This window comes from Tasmannia lanceolata, unplaced genomic scaffold (genome assembly GCF_043159265.1).
Source record: "Tasmannia lanceolata isolate RefF3 unplaced genomic scaffold, GAP_Taslan_0.1 ptg000023l, whole genome shotgun sequence".
NCBI lineage: Eukaryota > Viridiplantae > Streptophyta > Magnoliopsida > Canellales > Winteraceae > Tasmannia > Tasmannia lanceolata.
Window position 1 is genome coordinate 7962572 of NW_027518700.1, and position 18701 is coordinate 7981272.

At 41.7% G+C, this 18701-nt stretch overlaps 2 protein-coding genes across 5 annotated transcripts in view; both read left to right on the forward strand.

Moving 5' to 3' along the window:
- LOC143856378 (calmodulin-binding protein 60 D-like) overlaps nt 1-18701 on the forward strand; it is a 41602-nt gene that overhangs the window by 18873 nt on the left and 4028 nt on the right. For 3 of the 4 annotated variants that reach the window (XM_077366579.1, XM_077366577.1, XM_077366576.1), the window contains exon 4: nt 15593-15651. In XM_077366579.1, the coding sequence (XP_077222694.1) occupies nt 15593-15651 (59 nt within the window). Of the gene's footprint in view, nt 1-15592; nt 15652-16478; nt 16657-18701 lie in introns of those variants that run through there. The other variant, XM_077366580.1, reaches the window with a different exon arrangement.
- Nucleotides 214-5667, forward strand: LOC143856598 (uncharacterized). Its single transcript, XM_077366862.1, has 5 exons — nt 214-979; nt 1064-4330; nt 4428-4803; nt 4892-5223; nt 5311-5667. The coding sequence occupies exons 2-5, from the start codon at nt 2668-2670 to the stop codon at nt 5361-5363; spliced, it is 2424 nt and encodes an 807-aa protein (XP_077222977.1). The 5' UTR covers nt 214-979; nt 1064-2667; the 3' UTR covers nt 5364-5667.

Consider the following 18701-nt stretch of genomic DNA (forward strand, 5'->3'; position numbering starts at 1 on the left):
GACATGGCGTGTGTATATGCGTGTGAGTGTGTGAGTAACATGGTGTGTGTATGTGTGTGTGAGTGTGTGAGTGTATGTTAGTATATATGTGTGTGTGAGTGTGTGAGTTTATATGTGTGTGTGTGTGAATATGTGCTAGAGCTGTGTGGTTCTTTACCTCAATATGGTTTGTATGTGATTGGATTTCTTTTATGTTATGCGTTTACTATCCACTTCATCAAGCTCGAATATTATGCACCTGTTTGAGCTAATAAGATATTGTTTATCATTTGCCATTCGATAATAGTACGAGACTACATAACGAGCCTACGTGGGGCCTTTATGAGTGATGGCGAGCGGAATGGCTGAAGTATCCAACAATGGTTTACTGGCATGGATCAATGGGTTGCATCAAGTGGAAGGAGTTAATCTTGGCACGGTGGGCTTATGCACCTTACGCAATATTGCCACTATCTGTGTCGATTGGGGTTTACTTCGTGCCGCAATTAGTTGTTGGGATCCAGATTCGCATGTGTTTCATTTTGGAATGCAAGAGCTTTGTCCGACTCATGAAGATATTTGCATGATGCTCTGCATTTCTCCAGATGGTCCCATATTCAAGCCTTCCTTTAAGGAAGGCTATGATAAGGCATTGAGCCGTCTGATTGGCGTGCCACAGAAGTCCCTACGTCACTACCGTCAGGCAAGTAGTATCTTCGTGCATAAGCTAGTACAAGTCTTTTCACCAAGTAGAGAACTGGATATGGAGTATCGTCGTTGCCGTGAAAATGCATTAGCATTGTGTGCTTATCTAATGTTTCTCTTTCCGGGCCGATCAGAGTCATCAGACTTGATTCCATTATATTTTGTAGACTTGGTTGATCAAGTTCGCCAAGGTGCAAATCTAGCTCCTACTGTCTTAGCGGAACTTTTTGATAGCCTAGATAGTGCTCGCCGATCTACTGGATCTGACTTCTTGGGAAGTTCCGTCATTCTTTATGTAAGTATTGGATGGTTTATTAAAAATGCTTGAATGATGTACTTGGTTATGGATAATTATTGTTTCTAACTTTTTTTTATTTAGGTTTGGCTAGTGGAGAGATTACGAATTTTGGCTCCACCACCTTTGCCAAGACGAGCCTAGACGAGGAGTTTTAATACTCGGGAAGTGTTTGTTTCATTCGATGATCACGACAGTTGGGCTATATGGCTTAAGGGTCGCGAAAGTAAGGACATTGAGTGGACTCTCCCATGGGCTCCCATTTCCTCTGCAGTCCTCGAGACTTCTGGCCAGAAGTGCGTTCGGATAATGGGTTTCCAGAACAGTTCCTTTTACTTGCCTCTTCGGATCCTCCGACAGTACTTTGGAGCCCAACATCACATAGCGATGATGAATGTTTCGGTACCAGACTCCATTCGCCCTCAATCCTTGAAGAAGATGACAGTGAATGCGATTGATAGAGACTGGAATCGGCGAACCATCGTTGTCGTTCAGAACAACCCCACCCCTGGAGAGGTGAACAACTATTTTTGGGAATGGTATGGGACCGGTGAGGCAAGTGATGCTCCTGAGTCAAGTGCTGCTTCTATGAGCGGTGCTTTTGAATTAGTTGATTGAGTGATTGACTGGTGAGGCACAGTCAAGTGCTGCTTCTATGACTGGTGAGGCAAGGGGGTGATTTATTTGTATTTTGATGATGTATTTTGTTGAATGGATATCAGATCTATGTAATAGTTAATTAGTTGATTACTATTTTGTATTCTCAAATACGGCTTATGTAATGGTAGTTGGATACAAATTCAATGGATTCGACACTGCGCCACGGGAAACCCAACCCTGACCCTACCCCTGCAAAATAGTGAACACCCTCCTCGGGAATTCCCACGTAAGACGGTCTGTTGGATATAAATCCAATGGATTCGACACTGCGCCACGGGAAACCCAACCCTGACCCTACCCCTGCAAAATAGTGAACACCCTCCTCGGGAATTCCCACGTAAGACGGTCTGTTGGATATAAATCCAATGGATTCGACACTGCGCCACGGGAAACCCAACCCTGACCCTACCCCTGCAAAATAGTGAACACCCTCCTCGGGAATTCCCACGTAAGACGGTCTGTTGGATATAAATCCAATGGATTCGACACTGCGCCACGGGAAACCCAACCCTGACCCTACCCCTGCAAAATAGTGAACACCCTCCTCGGGAATTCCCACGTAAGACGGTCTGTTGGATATAAATCCAATGGATTCGACACTGCGCCACGGGAAACCCAACCCTGACCCTACCCCTGCAAAATAGTGAACACCCTCCTCGGGAATTCCCACGTAAGACGGTCTGTTGGATATAAATCCAATGGATTCGACACTGCGCCACGGGAAACCCAACCCTGACCCTACCCCTGCAAAATAGTGAACACCCTCCTCGGGAATTCCCACGTAAGACGGTCTGTTGGATATAAATCCAATGGATTCGACACTGCGCCACGGGAAACCCAACCCTGACCCTACCCCTGCAAAATAGTGAACACCCTCCTCGGGAATTCCCACGGAAACCCAACCCTGAGCCTACCGCTGCATACCCTTGCATGCATGCATGTAAGAGTAAGACATTCACAGTAGAAAATATCTATCAGACTATTCTAATATTTTACAATTTGATTTTGTCAGAGGAAATTGAGGAAAGATGGATGAGACTGTCGACCAACAATTTCAAGGCCAAGGTGTAGGTGATGATGACATAGTTTTTGAAGGGGACCTGGAATACAACTATGAGGAAGAATATGTGAAAGAAGATTATGACGAGGACATAGTGTTGACTCCGAACGCAAGGTCAGCGACAATTTTATGGTCACACGTAGTCAAAGGAAAGAAAGCTAGCGAAGGACATGGGGGAACCAAAAAGTGGAAATGTAAGCACTGTAAGAAGGTTTACACTGGGACTTATACAAGGGTGCACGCACACCTTGTGAAAGCACCAAGAGGTCAAGGTCAAGGAATAGCATATTGCAGTGCGGTTGCAAAAGACAAACAATTACAAGAGCACATCAGAAGCCAAGTCCAAAGAGCAGAGAATTTACCTGGGAGACTACCACTGAAGAAATCACGGTTAGACATGCTTGGCAAGTCTTCCAGCTCCGGTGCGACTTCTTCAAGTAAGGTTGGTGAATCACCACTTGGCAAGTCTTTTAGAGCAAAGGATAGAGACGATGTTGATCATAAAGTGCTGAGATTTTTGGCCGCCAATGGGATTCCCTTTAACGTCCTCCGATCTCCATATTTTCAAGAGATGATAACTGCCGCCAATTGTGTGCCTGGATACAAGTTGCCTTCTTATGAGAAAGCAAGAACAACTTTATTGGACCATGAGAAAGATAATGTAACAAAAGATCTAGGTGTTGTGAGAGAAAAATGGCCTGAACATGGGCTTTCTATTGTCTCTGATGGATGGACAAACGTGAAGAACAAAGCCCTGATCAATGTACTGGCATCGAATATGTTCGGTTCAATGTTTCTCTATGCGCACGACTTCTCTGCCGTGGAGAAATCAGGGAAAAACATTGCAAAGTTTTTGTTGAATGCCATTGAAGAAGTAGGGCCTTTTAATGTTGTGCAAGTGCTGACAGATAATGCAGCCAATTGCAAGCTTGCTGGGACAGAGGTTAATAAAGTTTATCCCCACATATTTTGGTCTCCTTGTGTGGTTCACACATTAAATCTGATATTCAAAGACTTGACCAAGCATAAACACCTAGGTTGGATTGGAGAGACTTACCGTTCCTGCAAGGATGTCGTCAAATATATTACCAATCATTCGCAGGCTCTTGCTATATTTAGAAGCAATTCGAAGTTTGAGTTGCTGAAAGTTGCGAAGACGAGATTTGCAACTCATTATACTACACTTAAGAGACTTCTTGATGTAAGGGAGGCGTTACAGATGACAGTATTAACAGATGCTTGGAAAGATTGGTTGAATGCTTGCACCGACAAAGTGATGATAGAGAGGGGCGAGATGACAACTACTTGTGTAGTCTCTGATGAATTTTGGACGAACATAAAGTTGGCATTATTAATTACGAAGCCCGTCTATAAAATGATTAAGTTCACTGACCAGGAAGGCTGTCTGATATCAGAAGTGTACGAAGGCATGGACAATATGTTAGGACAAATAAAAGATAACTTGAAAGATGTGCCTGACATGTACAATCATATTCATGGTATTGTGGTGGGACGATGGGGGAAGATGAATGTTCGAATTCATGCCTTGGCTCATGTACTCACTCCAAAATATTATGACCCTGCATATCTCAATATTCCAGCACCAGGCGGTGGTAAACGAGTAACCCCAGGTATGTAATTGTTTCTCATATTGTGAATTTTCATAATGTAATTGTATTTATCTTCATTTATGTTATCGACTGATCGATTATTCAATTTTATTTTCAGATAAAGACCCTGAAATCATGGATGCTGTATATGAAGCCATTATGGATCTCTCCCCTGATGATGAGATGAGTGGTATGATTAGACGCCAGTTATATGATTTCATAGGAAGGGTTGGAAGGTTTTCCAGTAAATTTGCCAGGGACGATGCGAAAGATCCCAATGTGTGTGTCACCAAATGGTGGAACTTTCATGGAAGTCATGTACCAGAGTTACAGTCAGTGGCCATCAAAATTCTCTCACAGCCTATTAGCACATCTTCTGCAGAGAGAGTATGGAGCACGTATAGCTTCATTCACAATGTAAAGCGTAATCGCTTAAATTCACATCGTGCTGATACTCTTGTGTACATCCACTCAAATCTTCGACTCCTATCCAGGTTTAAAGTTTGTTTCGTTTTTGCATGCAATAATTGTTTTTTATTATTTATGTCAGATTATTTATTTAATTTCGAATCTATTATTTAGATTTAATGCGGCTGCATACAAAGAAGGACAATATAGAAAATGGGACATCAACCCAGAGCTCCCACTTATGGATGACTCCTCTATCAGAATGGAGGATATGCGATGGCAAGATCTCGATGATGATTTCCTTAGACCTTCTACATTTCGTGCGTCATCTCAGTCATTACTTTCAAGTCCTTCACTCACTATTCGTGACTTAGATGACAATGACGAAGCTGCAGGATCTGGGACTCCAAGAGTGGGCAGTAGCTCGGAACTTGAAATTGGACGACCATCCAACACTCAAGGTCGTATTACTAGTTTCCTGGGGCGTGGAGAACGTACAAGGGAAGGTACAAAATCTTTAACACTTGCAATTTCCCAGTGAAGATATTAGTCTTATAAATATTAATTCATTTATTTAAACTTTTCATTTACAGAAAGAAGAGGACGAGCTGATCATGCTTATTTGAAGGGAAAGAGAAAAGCCTAACTTTATTTCTTTTTATTTGAAAGTACTGGAGAAATTATGTAATAATTTTGATATTTTGCTTTTTGGAAACTGAATTTTTTGTTTAATGGTGGAGTCCTGGTTCCTGAGGACCTGAACTCCTGGCCTCCTGGCTCCTTAATGAAGAAAAACTGTTATAATTTCAGTATTTGGAGAATCATGTTTATGTTTAATGGTGTATAGTTGAATGCTTAGATTTTGATTTTCAGGTATTTTTCCTTAAATTTTATCTTTTATTAATTTTCTATCGCTCTCCGACGACTCTCCGGCGAATCCCCGGCGATCTCCGGCGACTCCCCGACGAATCCCCGGCAAATCTCCGGCGAAAAATCGAATCCCGCTCCCAGCCATCCCCGGAACCTTCGAATCCCGCTTTCGATTCCCGAATCGAATCCCGACCTGGCAACCTTGCAATGAACACTATGCCCTTAGGAAACACCTACACACACATATCTAATAACTAGCAATCTAATATTTACTCTATATTCGAGATCCAAAGGTCAGTTGGCAAACATATTTACGAAAGCTTTTGGTCGAAGTCAGTTTGGTATAATTTGTTCCAATTTGGGCATGGATGATATCTATGCTCCAGCATGTGGCTGAGTGTTTAAGAATTTGATGTTTTAATTTCTACTGTGTTATTGACTGGGCCAATCATACATAATGACATTATTGTCATCATTGATTAGTGAAAATACATATATACATTTCTTGGGAGTCGTGGGGTTTAGCTTTTAATCCCCACATATTATTCCCTTTTTTCTTTTTTGTTTTCTTTTTTCTTCTCTTTTCACACTACATCCTCATAGGTTATCTTGAAGATCTATTGTTCTACTTTTTATATTTACAAGCTTGATGCAAACCACCAAGACGTTTGTCTATGAGAATGCCTCATCCCATGGTCATCATCTTGTTTTCAGTGCAAAAAGTTTGATTGGAAAATTCCTCACCACGCACACCCATATGGCTATATCTTCATAGACATGCATGCTTGCAGGCAGCTCTTATCTATGGATCTATAGATGAATTTGAATTGTGGGGACTGAATGAAAGCTTAATGTGTAAACATAGAGTGCTTGATTCACATTCCTCCTCAATGGTTGGTCCTTTGGACCACCGATCAAATACCTCATCAAATTGATTGATGTGGTCATTGATAACAGCAGAGTGGTATCGGGAGCATTGATTTCTAGGCCATGCTCACAGGTGTTATTTGTATACAAATTAACATGAGAATATGGTGATGGCCACACATGTATGGCATTGAGATTAGTGGTTCAAAACTCGGTTACCTACCAAGATTTTAACGACGGCAACACTAATAATGGTGATGATGATGATGATAACTATGTAAATTTGACATTTATGTGTATTTTTGTCGTGGCATTTTAGTGTCAGTGTCACAAAGGGTTTTGTTGGATATAGTTGGATATATGTAATAAGCCTGAGGGCATAGATGTAATTATGCTTCTCCATTATTAGTAAATATATTAGTGAGGAGGAGATCATCTCTCTAACTCACTTTCTCTTCTCTAATTCTTTCTCTCAACATGGTATTAGAGCCCTAGGGTTTTTGATCCCTAGGGAAACCCCTTAGCCTCCATCTTCTCCATTCCTCAACCCTAACCCCTTTCCTCATCCTCATCTTTATCTCTCCATAACCCCTTCCTCATTCTCATCTTCATCTCTCCCACGCCCTAAACCTAACCCTAACCTTCCCCATTTCCAAAACAGATTTCATCCTTTTGCCCCCTCTCAAACCCACTCGCCCCCCCTGAAAACCCAAGCAGCGTTTGGATTTCTTTGTTAAAAGCCTTATTTCTTACCCTCTTTCTTTGATGTGTTAGATTTCTCTCTTCTTACTACGTCTTCAGAATCTTCCTAGTCTCTATATGGGTCTCTCTTTGCACTTGGTCCTTTCTTGTGCGCTTCTTCTATGAGCTTCCTGGTGGATTAGTTAGTTCTTATTCATTTTCTCTACGTCTCCTCGTTAGCGCCCTTGGTTGTGGTTTCTTTGTTTCTTGATCTTTGTTGTCTTGATGGAACCTCCTGCCATCTCTTGGCATGACCACTGAGACTCATGCTTCTACCACACCGTCGGTTCCTTCTTCATCGTCTCACCCTACCTTGGCACCTGTGGAGGGTTCATACCCACAGTTGAATATTCCCAAGTTTGATGAAACTAACTACCTTCCATAGAAAGTTGCAATTGAGACCTATCTCCTTGGGAGAGGTAATGTCAGTTTTCTTCGTCAGGACCCCCCTCCACGTATGGACCCGTCCTTCACCCGTTGGGAAATGGAAGATGCCTTGATTCACAGTCTTCTATGGCAGAGCATGACGCCTGCCATTTCATCTACGATTATTCTCCTTCCTACTGCGAAGGAGATTTGGGATCATACATGAAATATAGGTGTGACAATCCAAGAGGGGGGTGAATTGGTCAATTAGAAATTTTAGGCTTAATTAAGTGGAAGATTAAAAGTTAATCCATTAATTAAGCATTAATTAATCTAACCCTTGTTCAAATAGGCATATTAGTGAAAGCTAGGGTAAAGACATTCTAATCAGCACATTTGCTAACCCTTGTTCAAATAAATATTATAAAGCAATTAGGGTTTAAACATTTTAATCAAGTGCATTTACTAACCCTTGTTCCATTAAAAACATAAACGAGTTAGGGTTTGAGATTACCAATCACCACACGTGCAAGAGAGAGAGAAGAGCAAACATCCACAAGGCACAAGATTTATAGTGGTTCGGTCTATCACAAGACCTACTCTACTCTACCAAGTTGACCTCCTTGAGATATCCACTAAAATGATGAAGCCGTACACCCGACTCCTCCATCTCCAAAGGGAACAAACCCTTTCTGCACGAAGCCTTGAGAGGGGACACACCCTCTACCTGATTCACCTTTCTTAACGGGTCGAATCGGAGACCCTCGCCATGCCTTCTCAATTCTTAACAGGCCGAAGAGATAGCCCTCGTCTTCACAACTCTTAACGGGCCGAAGAGAAGACCCTCATGAAGAACAAAAATAAAAATAAAAACTCTCAATGTCTCTTAATAGGCGGATTACAACATTGTACGCTCACATTCACTCCAAAAGATGAAAAAAGTAAAGCCCTATGGAGTGCCTCTTGAAAGAATGTAGAAATGAAAGCTCAAAGAGGTTTTGCTTTTGATTTTCAAAGTGAAGCTCAAAGAGAAATGAGATTTGGTCTTTCTCAAATGTTCAAAAGCCTGTAGAGATAGGTTTTAATCATGTATATACAGTGTATTTGAAAATATGACCGTTTGGGGTAAAACTGTAAATAACTGGCTTGAAAAATTCTAGCAGAAAACGCCCCAACGGCTAGTTTTGCCCGACCGTCGCGGTCGACCGAGCCACCGTGGTCGCCCTCCCCTATCGGGCGCCGTTTTATATTTTCAAATTCCTTACCGTGGCGGTCGACCGGCTCCATGGCGGTCGCCCGGCGAGGGCTACCTGTTTGCTCAAATTTTAAGCTCAAAAACCTATCAGCGGTCGACCGACCCACAGCGGTTGCCCGCCCAAACCCATGACGGATTGTTCCTGGATGTCCAGGGACACCTCCGCGGTCGCTCGGCTTGACCCGGTCGACCGGCCCGCCAATATCCGGCAAGTGCTGGATTTCCAGCTACCTTGTCGCGGTCGCCCGGGAGACCCCCGGTCGACCGACCCTAGTTAAAATTTCATTTTTACTTTAAAGCTTAGGGGCTTTTGGGCCATGGTCTTGGGCTTAAGTCCTAGGTTTTCAAATACATTTTTGGGTGTGTTAATGGTTTTCAAAGATGTAAAGTGTTTAAGTATAAAAACCATTTGAAAATCTTTTCAAAGTGCATTTAAACATAAAATCAAGATGACTCCAAATACATTCTAAAAATGAATACCATGAGTCTTCTTGGAATGTGTCGGCTCCTTTGCACTTTCTAGGACTTCTTGAGCTTGAGTGAACATCTTCAACTTGATATGGCTCATGTGACTTCTCTCCCAATCTTCAATGCATGTTGAGGTACATGAGTAGTCACCAATGGCTAGTTCAACTCCAAGCTCCTTCTTGACACTTGCTTAGGGAACTTGTGAGATCTTCATGTTGAGCTTCTTGACTTGATCATCTCCAAGTGAGGATAACTCCAATGTAGGTGCAAGCTCTTGGTTCCTTTGCTCCTTGATCCACAAGCCATGTGTTGTGAAGAGTTGTGTAATGGCGATTATGACATGAAATTCATGTATACAACACAACACTCTAAAGCAACACATCAGTCCATAAATGCTAATCAATTTAGTTTGCTAGCATCAAAACAAGAAGGTAAGGTGAATGATTAACCCATGGGAACCCTTGGGCTTACAATACAGCCGACACTTACTCTGGGGTTGAGAATCTTCGACGTATTTGCTCTACTTACTCTGAGTGGATGCGTCTTCGCCGTGGTGTTCTGTCCCTGGAGACTCATTATGGACAGTTTCTGTCCTTATGTCAGCAGCTTGACATCTACTTACCCCTCACGTCTGATATCAATGTTCTTCGCTGCCGGCGAGAGCAGATCCGGGTTGTTCACTATCTTGAGAGCTTAGGCCCTGAGTTTGCTTCCTTCCGTCAGCAGATCCTTGGCTCGGGCACTATTCCCTCATTACGGGAGACTTATTTACGAGCACAACAGTGTCTTGATGATCCATCTCCCAGCCTTCCGTCTGAGAGTGCAGCTCTAGTTTCTTCTGACAGTTCTAGTGGGTCTTGACCACCTGGAGGAGGTGGCTACTCTACTCGGGCTCGTGGCGGTGGCGGTGGCAGAGTTGGTGCTGGCCGTGGTCGTCCTTATTGTACTCATCGTCATAGGGATAACCACCAGATTGAGATATGCTACACACTACATCCAGAGCTTCGCCAAGGCCGGTCAGCTCATCTCACTGCGACCGGTCCTTCTGACAGTGTGACCTCTTTGCCTGTCTCTACTTCTGCTGATGAACCTTTCACATTCACGAGATCAGATTATGAGGAGCTGCAGCGGTTCAGATAGAATGCCTCTCATCATACTGCTGGGTTTGCTCAGCCAGGTAGCTCACCCACGACCTTACTTTCTAGCTCCGGGTCCTGGATTATTGACTCGGGAGCCTCCAATCACATTACTGGTAACTCTTCTCAGCTTGCTTCTTTTCATTCCATTCCCACAGGAACTCAAACCATTACTCTTGCTGATGGGTCCACTTCCCCCATCACTGGTATTGGCACAATTTGTCCTTCACCTAATATTTCTTTATCATCTGTTTTATGCGTTCCAAAATTTCCTCTTAGCTTATTGTATGTTAGCCAATTAACGAAAATCTTCAGTGCTCCATCTGATTTTATCCATTGTATTGTGTTTTTCATGATCTTTCGATTGGGAAGACGATTGGATCGGGTCGTGAGGTGGATGGTCTCTACCGCCTTGACTGCAGTCGTTCTCCTACAGTCCTGCATACATCCGTCGATGCATTTCAGTGGCACTGCCGTCTTGGTCATCCGTCCCTTCAGCACCTTCAACAGACGTCTTATGTTCCATCTTCTATTTCTCCATTCCAGTGCGAGTCGTGTGAACTTGGGAAGCATGACCGGGTGTCATTTCCTTCCCAACTCCTCAGTCGTGTCGATAGTACTTTTAGTTTAGTTCATTCTGATGTATGGGGGCCCTCTAGGGTCGCGTCCAATAGTGGTTTTAGGTATTTCGTTGTTTTTATTGATGCTTATTCACGTATGACATGGATCTATTTGTTGAAAGACCGCTCCCAAGTCTTTAGTGCTTTTCAGAAATTTCATGTTGAAATAAAAAACCAGTTTAATTGCAATATCAAATGTCTCCGTACTGATAATGCTCGTGAATATTTCTCTTCTACACATGGTTTTGAGGATTATCTTACAGGTCATGGAATTATTCATCAATCTTCGTGTGCCTACACGTCGCAGCAAAATGGTGTCGCAGAAAGAAAATTGAGATACTTACTTGAAGTTACTCGCACGCTCTTGTTTCAAATGCGAGTCCCTAAATCTTTTTGGGGAGAGGCCGTATTGACGTCATGTTTCTTACAAATCGTCTCTCATCTTCTGTCCGTTGTGGTTCATCTCTTTTTCGTCTGCTGTATCCTCAACAGGAGCCGTTTCCTCTCCTCCCTCGCATCTTTAGGTGTGTCTGTTTCGTTCACCTTCTTGGACCTAGTAGGGACAAACTTGATCCTCGGTCAGAGTGGTGTGTCTTTCTGGGTTATTCTAGGACTCATAAAGGTTACTGCTGCTGTAGTCCTCATTTACGACGATGGTTTGTCTCCGCCGATGTAACATTCTTTGAATAAGAACATTTTTTTGGGCCTCGACTCCTGCTCCTAGTTCCATCCCGGATGAGGTACCCTTGTCTTTTCCTTCGCTTGCTGACCCTGTACAGGTACCACTCCAGCCTGTGCCACACTCAGAACTGGCACCCTCTTCTTCAGTTTTAGTGGTTCGTCCACCCGTTACAAAAGAATATCAGCGACGAGTGCAGAAGACGAGGCCTCCACTTCCTTCTCATCATCCATCGTCTGCTACAGTCGAGGTCCCACTCATGCCTACTGAGGTTTTTTCTTTACCATCATCTGCCATTACTTCTGATTCTCCCATTGCTTCTCGTACTAGGTCTCATTCTACAGCCCATCCTATTTCTCAGTTTGTTTCTTATGATAGACTAACGCCTTCTTTTCAAGCCTTTTTTTCTTCCTTGTCCTCTGTAGAGTTACCAAAATCATTACAGGAGGCTCTTAAACATCCTGGCTGGCGAGCTGCTATGGATCTGGAAATGGGGGCACTTCGATCCAACCAAACATGAGAACTTGTTTCTCTTCCAGCTGGGGCTCGACCAGTTGGTTATCGTTGGGTCTTCTCCAATAAGTATTTACCTGATGGAAAGGTTGAACGGTTGAAAGTTCATCTGGTTGCTAAGGGGTACACTCAGACCTTTGGGGTTGACTATCATGAGACTTTCTCCCCTGTAGCCAAGATTCCTTCAGTTCGTATCATCTTATCCATTGCAGCTAATCTTGGTTGGCCTCTGCATCAACTTGATGTGAAGAATGCCTTTCTGCATGGCGATCTACAGGAGGAGGTTTACATGGAGCAGCCTCCAGGGTATGCTGCTCAGGAGGAGATGTCCTCCTTTGTTTGTCGCCTTAAGAAATCCTTATATGGCTTGAAACAGTCTCCAAGAGCATGGTTTGGTTGCTTTAGTGAGGCCGTTATTCTCTTTGGTCTTAGACAGTGTGCAGTAGACCATTCAGTATTCAGTCATAAATCCTCTGCAGGGTGCATCCTTCTGATTGTGTGCAGTCGATTTAGATACTTTCTAGGGATAGAGGTGGCCTATTCTTCTCAAGGAATATCTCTATCACAGAGAAAGTATGTGTTAGACCTACTGGAAGAAACATGAAATCTTGGAGTAAAGCCAATATATGTGCCTATGGATCCTAGTGTGAAGCTTATTCCAGAGGAAGGAGATCTGTTGGAAGACCCTGGCAGATATAGACGATTAGTTGGCAAGCTCATATATCTCATAGTTACTCACCCAGATATCTCCTATGCAGTTGGAGTAGTCAGTCAGTTCATGAGTGCTCCTCGTACTTCTCACTGGGCGGCATCAGTTCAGATTCTCCGTTATTTAAAAGGAGCACCAGGGAAAGGACTACTATTCAAGAAAAATGGACATGTCAGAATAGAAGGCTATTGTGATGCAGATTGGACAGGATCTCTAGCAGATAAGAGATCAACCACTGGCTACTGTACATTTGTTGGGGGCAATCTGGTGTCTTGGAAAAGTAAAAAGCAAGAAGTTATTTCGAAGTCAAGTGCTGAGGCAGAATATCGAGCTATGTAGTATACTAGTGGGGAGCTCCTTTGGTTACGTTCCCTCGTGGCGGAGATTGGTTTTCCTTGTTCTTCTTCAGCTCAGCTTTATTGTGATAATAAAGCTGCAATTCACATAGCCACCAATCCTGTTTTCCATGAGAGAACCAAGCATATAGAGGTGGATTGCCACTTTATTCGTCAGAAAATTCATAAAGGAGAGATACAGGTTTCTTTTACTCGATCTGTGGACCAGTTAGCTGACATATTTACAAAACCCTTGCCTAAGTCAAAGTTGAATGATATTTGTAGCAAGCTAAGAATGTACAATATCTACATTCCAGCTTGAGGGGGAGTGTTGGATATAGTTGGATGTATGTAATAAGCCTGAGGGCATAGATGTAATTATGCTTCTCCATTATTAATAAATATATTAGTGAGGGGGAGATCATCTCTCTAACTCACTTTCTCTTCTCTAATTCTTTCTCTCAACAGGTTTGATGCAGCATCTGTTAGAAAACTGCCTTATATTGTTTTTCTTTAGGAGTTGTCATTTTACTATGACGAGTAATTTGTCCCATACCCTTCATTTATTATTTCTCTGCAAAAACTGCTTCAGATGTTGCTTTTATAAAATAGTTTTATTTTCTACATAGCTTTGGCGACCAATTTAAATAGCTATAAGCCTATGACTGTTAAAAGCTAGTCATATCTGGCCCTGTAAAATAAGTTTTTTTTCAAATTTGTCAACTTGTTAGAGGCTTAGAGCAACCACACTTCTATATGTGACGTGTACAATGTTTTCTGAAATTATATTTCCCTAATGTTCAGAACTATGTTACCTGGTTCATCGGTTCGATCGGTTCAGGTTCAGGTTCAGGTTCAGGTTCACTGCTTGTGGTTCACAATTTTTGTACGAACCGGTTCTTCACGGGTGGGTTTCTTTGTTTCACTTCTATTCGCTAGGCGTTACCCTCTTACACCGTCTTCGATTGTATTTAGGAAACCACCCTTAAAATCCTTCTGAAATCCATTAAATGCATGGAAGGCGAGAAGTATTTACTCAAACAGGAAGGTGAAAAATATATACGAGAGCTCAAAATATGGAAGTTGAAACTCAAAATAAGGCATCAAACTGCATATTTTTCATGCCGGTTAGGAATTTGCTAGTTTTACCATGTTATTGAGCAAACCAGGTAACATAGGCTCAGAATGTGCTTATGAAAATCATTATCATGAAGTTATTGTTGAGACAATCTGCTGGGATAATCCGATTTGATTGTGCACAAATTAATGGAAAAGTAAAACAAGATCCCAAGCCACAAGATAAATACTGAGATTTTACGTGGTTTGGCACAAAGGCCTACATCTACGGGCAAGAACATGATCTTCCACGAGAAAAACAAAATACAAGGATTACAAAGGATTAAACCCGCAAACCCACAACCCTTTCCTTGTTTCTCTCACCCAAGACCGAACACCGAGAGTAACCCGAGAGAGAACCCCAAGGATACCCAAGAGGAACCCGAGAAAACCCAAGAGAATTCCTTTCTCTCTTTCTCTCTCCCTCTCTCTCTCCTCTCTCTCTCTCTCTCTCTCTCTCTCTCTCTCTCTCTCTCTCTCCCACTTTCTCTAGCCGCTTAGAGTTAGCCGGCACGCCTCACCACAAGCCTCCTCTCTTGCCGCAGCCCGCTTTACGTTCAAGAGTATTTTATAGTTAGGTTTCCAATAAACCTAGAAATTCTGCTTTCCTATTTTGCCTTTTGCCTTTTGCCTTTTGCCTTCCCACGCTAGCAACCCACGGTGGTGGGAAATAAGGCAATTTTCTCAACAGTTATCGTGTATCATTATTCTTATTGGTAATATCTAAGCCTTCATAATAAATATGTATGTGATGTGTGAGAAGAAAATTTTACTCATGTTATTTGATGAATTTGGAACTCAAAGTTAGGCATCAAATTGCATATCTTTCATGTCGGTTAGTAATTTGCTAGTTTTAGCGTATTGTTGTGAACCACATTGCAAATCAGTCCCTGCATACCGGTTCATAATACGACATGTTATTGAGCAAACAAGGTAACATAGGTTCGGAATTTGCTTATGAAAGTCATTATCGTGTATCATTTTTCTTGTCGGTAACATCTGAACCTTCATAATAAATGTGTAGTATGTGATGTGTGAGAAGGAAATTTTCACTCATGTATTATTTGATGAATTTCCTAGTTTTCCAGATAGTAGGTAAGAAAACTGCACACTGCTGAGTTCTCGAACTGACATTATGTTTTTTCACATTGCTCTGTTATTTTTCTGAGTCATATTTATTGCCATTGAATGCTTTTGCAGGTTAGTGAGGAAGTTGAGCGTGCTTTAGTGAAGTTAGGCCCTGCTAGGCTTGGTGGGAGGTGGGAGATTACCTTAATTCAAAAACTAAACTATATGAATGAATATCTCTAGCTTTCCTTTGCCTCCTCAGAATAGTAGAATAGTATATTTCATCACTTATTTTGGACTGTTCTGTTTATTCTGTTCTTTTAATGTTTCTGTTCTAGTACATAATAAATTTGATAGGACCAAAATTTATTGGTATGTTGATGTATTCTTGGGACCATGGCCAACCAAGAAGTCCACGTGCAAGGGTTTCTTTTATTAAAAGCTTAAGAGTTTAGTAGTTTACTTTTATAACCAAGGGTTCTACTTAAAAGGGCTTTAGTTTTTCTTAGCTAGAGGTAAGGGAGGTGTTTTAGTCGTTTTCTATTTCATTATGCTGAGTGGTTTTGGGGTTTAGGTACATGGGGTGGTCTCAAAAAGATAACGGCGTTAGATTTTTATTTCCTGAAGGGACGTTGGGTTTTGTCTTAGGTCTTTCAATCTCTAAGGGACTATTGTCTTGGATTGGAACTCATATGTGCTTGATTTTGATGATTTTCCTTCTAGTATGAGTCTTTTCACTCTCCTTTCCATTATCTTTAAATTTGTTTTTTGTTTTATTTGATTATTCTAATGGATTCATTAGCCGACCCCAACTAGTTTGGGACAAAGGCTTAGTTGAGTTGAGTTGATTTGAGTTGATTATTCCAGCTTGAATCTCTTAAATATTTCTTAGGTCTGTGCTATTGCAGATTACAAAAAAAGGGCGGCCCAGTGCACGAGGCTCCCGCCGTTGCGGCGTCGGGGGAGGGCTAGATGTACACAGCCTTACCCCTGCTTTGCAGAGAGGCTGTTTCCGTGACTCGAACCCGTGATCACCAAGTCACAATGGAGCAACCTTACCGTTGCACCAGGTCACAATGGAGCAGCCTTACCCCTGCTATTGCAGATTACATTAAATCTAAAATTTTGGGCAGTTCGAATACTATTTTGAGCTGTTCAAAGAGTGAAATCCTTCACGGGACTGCATCACATCTAGGGTAATCGCACAATGAAACTCGGTATCAGGTTTTATGCAAGATTTGGGTTTGCTTAGTTTTCTGTTTGTTGTTGCTTCATAATTTAGCATGCAGTTTGACACCCAAAAAACAATATTTTACGGAAATTTGACCGAAATATCTCTCTCTTCGTGTTTTCCTTAAAAATTCCCATGATCAGCTACAAAAAAACTTATTTTTTACAGAAACATCTTTCCATGTTTACCTTAAAAAGTCCTACAATCAGCTACAAAAACCTTGATTCTGGAACACCCATACATCTATTTGCATAATCAGTTTATATCACTCATATCTTGTAATTGGACATTTGAATCAGCAGCCTTTGATTGATTGAAATCTGAAATCTGAAATCATCCCTTGCCCTTCTTCAAACTCATTGATTAATCTATTGCTTTGATGGATATCCTCTCATAGCGCTTGAAGTTTCACTCCAACATAACCTTTTTTTTAATGGTGTTTTTTTTTAAAATCAAAATGCAAACCCTCGACCGAGGTGGTCTAGCGCAACAAACAAATGGCAAAAAGAAAGCACGACCCCTCAAGGGGGCAAATGATCAAACTCCTCCATCCCAAACCCGCTACGAGCCAGAGCATCCGCCTCACGATTAGCAGATTAATAGAAATGCTAGAAAGAAGTTGCATTCCCCTCGATCAGTTTGGGAGGGTGGTTCATGGAGACCTAATGGCTTTCTTTAGAGAATTTTGCGAGGGCATCTCTTTGGATAGGAGCATAAGTGCCAGTTTCATTTCGCTTTTCCCCAAGAGGGATGGTGTGGAGAACTTGTATGACCACAAACCCTTTGTCTAATCCCACTTAAAACTCATGGCCCACATGACCCACTTTTAAAACCCAAAACCCTTGTAATGTAGTTGAAACAAATGATATGTTATTGACTAGGGCAAGTCACATTGACACGGACCAATTTAATTACTTCTATGAATCTGTTTGCGGAAGAGCAAGTTGGCAAACTACAAGCAATTTAATCATTAAGTTTGTAGGAACTGACATAAGTAGAATTCCCTATTTGCTTATGCCGCAATGATGACAGTATGTTAAAGTTTGTTGGAACTGACTTAAGAAATTAATTTTTTTTTTCTTTCTAATGTTGATTTTAATAATCTTTCGAAGTCAGAATTGATATCTGTAGATTATTAGCTGCTAAGGGGAACTGAACTAATGGGATTTTGCTGACATGTTTGTTTTTTGTAGTTCTAGGGCCCAATAGTGAACTTTAAATGCATTTTTAGGTGGTTTGAAGCAATGTAAGATCTCAATGTGAATTTTCAAAAGAGCTCTATAGTGGGGCTCAATGTGGATGTGACTACGAGAGTACATGGTTTTAAATTTCCATTGAAACCAACGTGAAACGACCGATTTTTTTTACTAAGCCGGTAGGTTAGCTACAATTTCTTTTTTATTGTATTTTTCTTAGTTTCAGTAATTTGAAAAAAAAAAACATACACTTTGAGTTATTTTTGTTATCTTTCAAATGTCAAATTTGATATTGTAGATTATTGCCGGCGCATTACTTCCAACTTGAACCAGAAGCCTATCAGCATACAATGATTGAGGGAATTTGATATCGCTTGGCCCACTTGTTTTTTTTATAAACGTTTACTTCATTAAATCTCAAAAAAGAGTACATGTCCGAAAAGGCACATGAGACAAGATGTTGCCTAACGCCAATTAAACCTTTACATGTGTTGTTCCACCCTAAACATCACCAAGGGTATTGATGTTCACTTCCATCCCCAACGTCGCCACCCCCTCTTTGGCAAGCTTGTCCTCCTTCCCATTTGCCGATGAAGTATATGTGAAAATTGGGGATGAATTCTCTTACAACAGTCTCGAATCTCCAAAATGGTGTTTGATAATCTCCACCGACCTCGAGTTAAGCCATTCGCCCATGCTATAACATTAAAAGTGTTACCCTCCACTATCAAGGGTGAGAAAGGTGTTCTATGAACCACCGAAGCCCCCACAACTAAGGCTTTGGCCTCCGCCTCATTAGAATCACAAATGCTGA

Bases quoted from the DNA above. Each gene is read 5' to 3' on its own strand.
- LOC143856598 (XM_077366862.1), top strand. From the start codon at position 2,668: ATGGATGAGACTGTCGACCAACAATTTCAAGGCCAAGGTGTAGGTGAT. The intron at 4,804-4,891 runs GTTTAAAGTTTG...TCTATTATTTAG, and splicing joins AATCTTCGACTCCTATCCAG to ATTTAATGCGGCTGCATACA. The intron at 5,224-5,310 runs GTACAAAATCTT...TTTCATTTACAG, and splicing joins TGGAGAACGTACAAGGGAAG to AAAGAAGAGGACGAGCTGAT.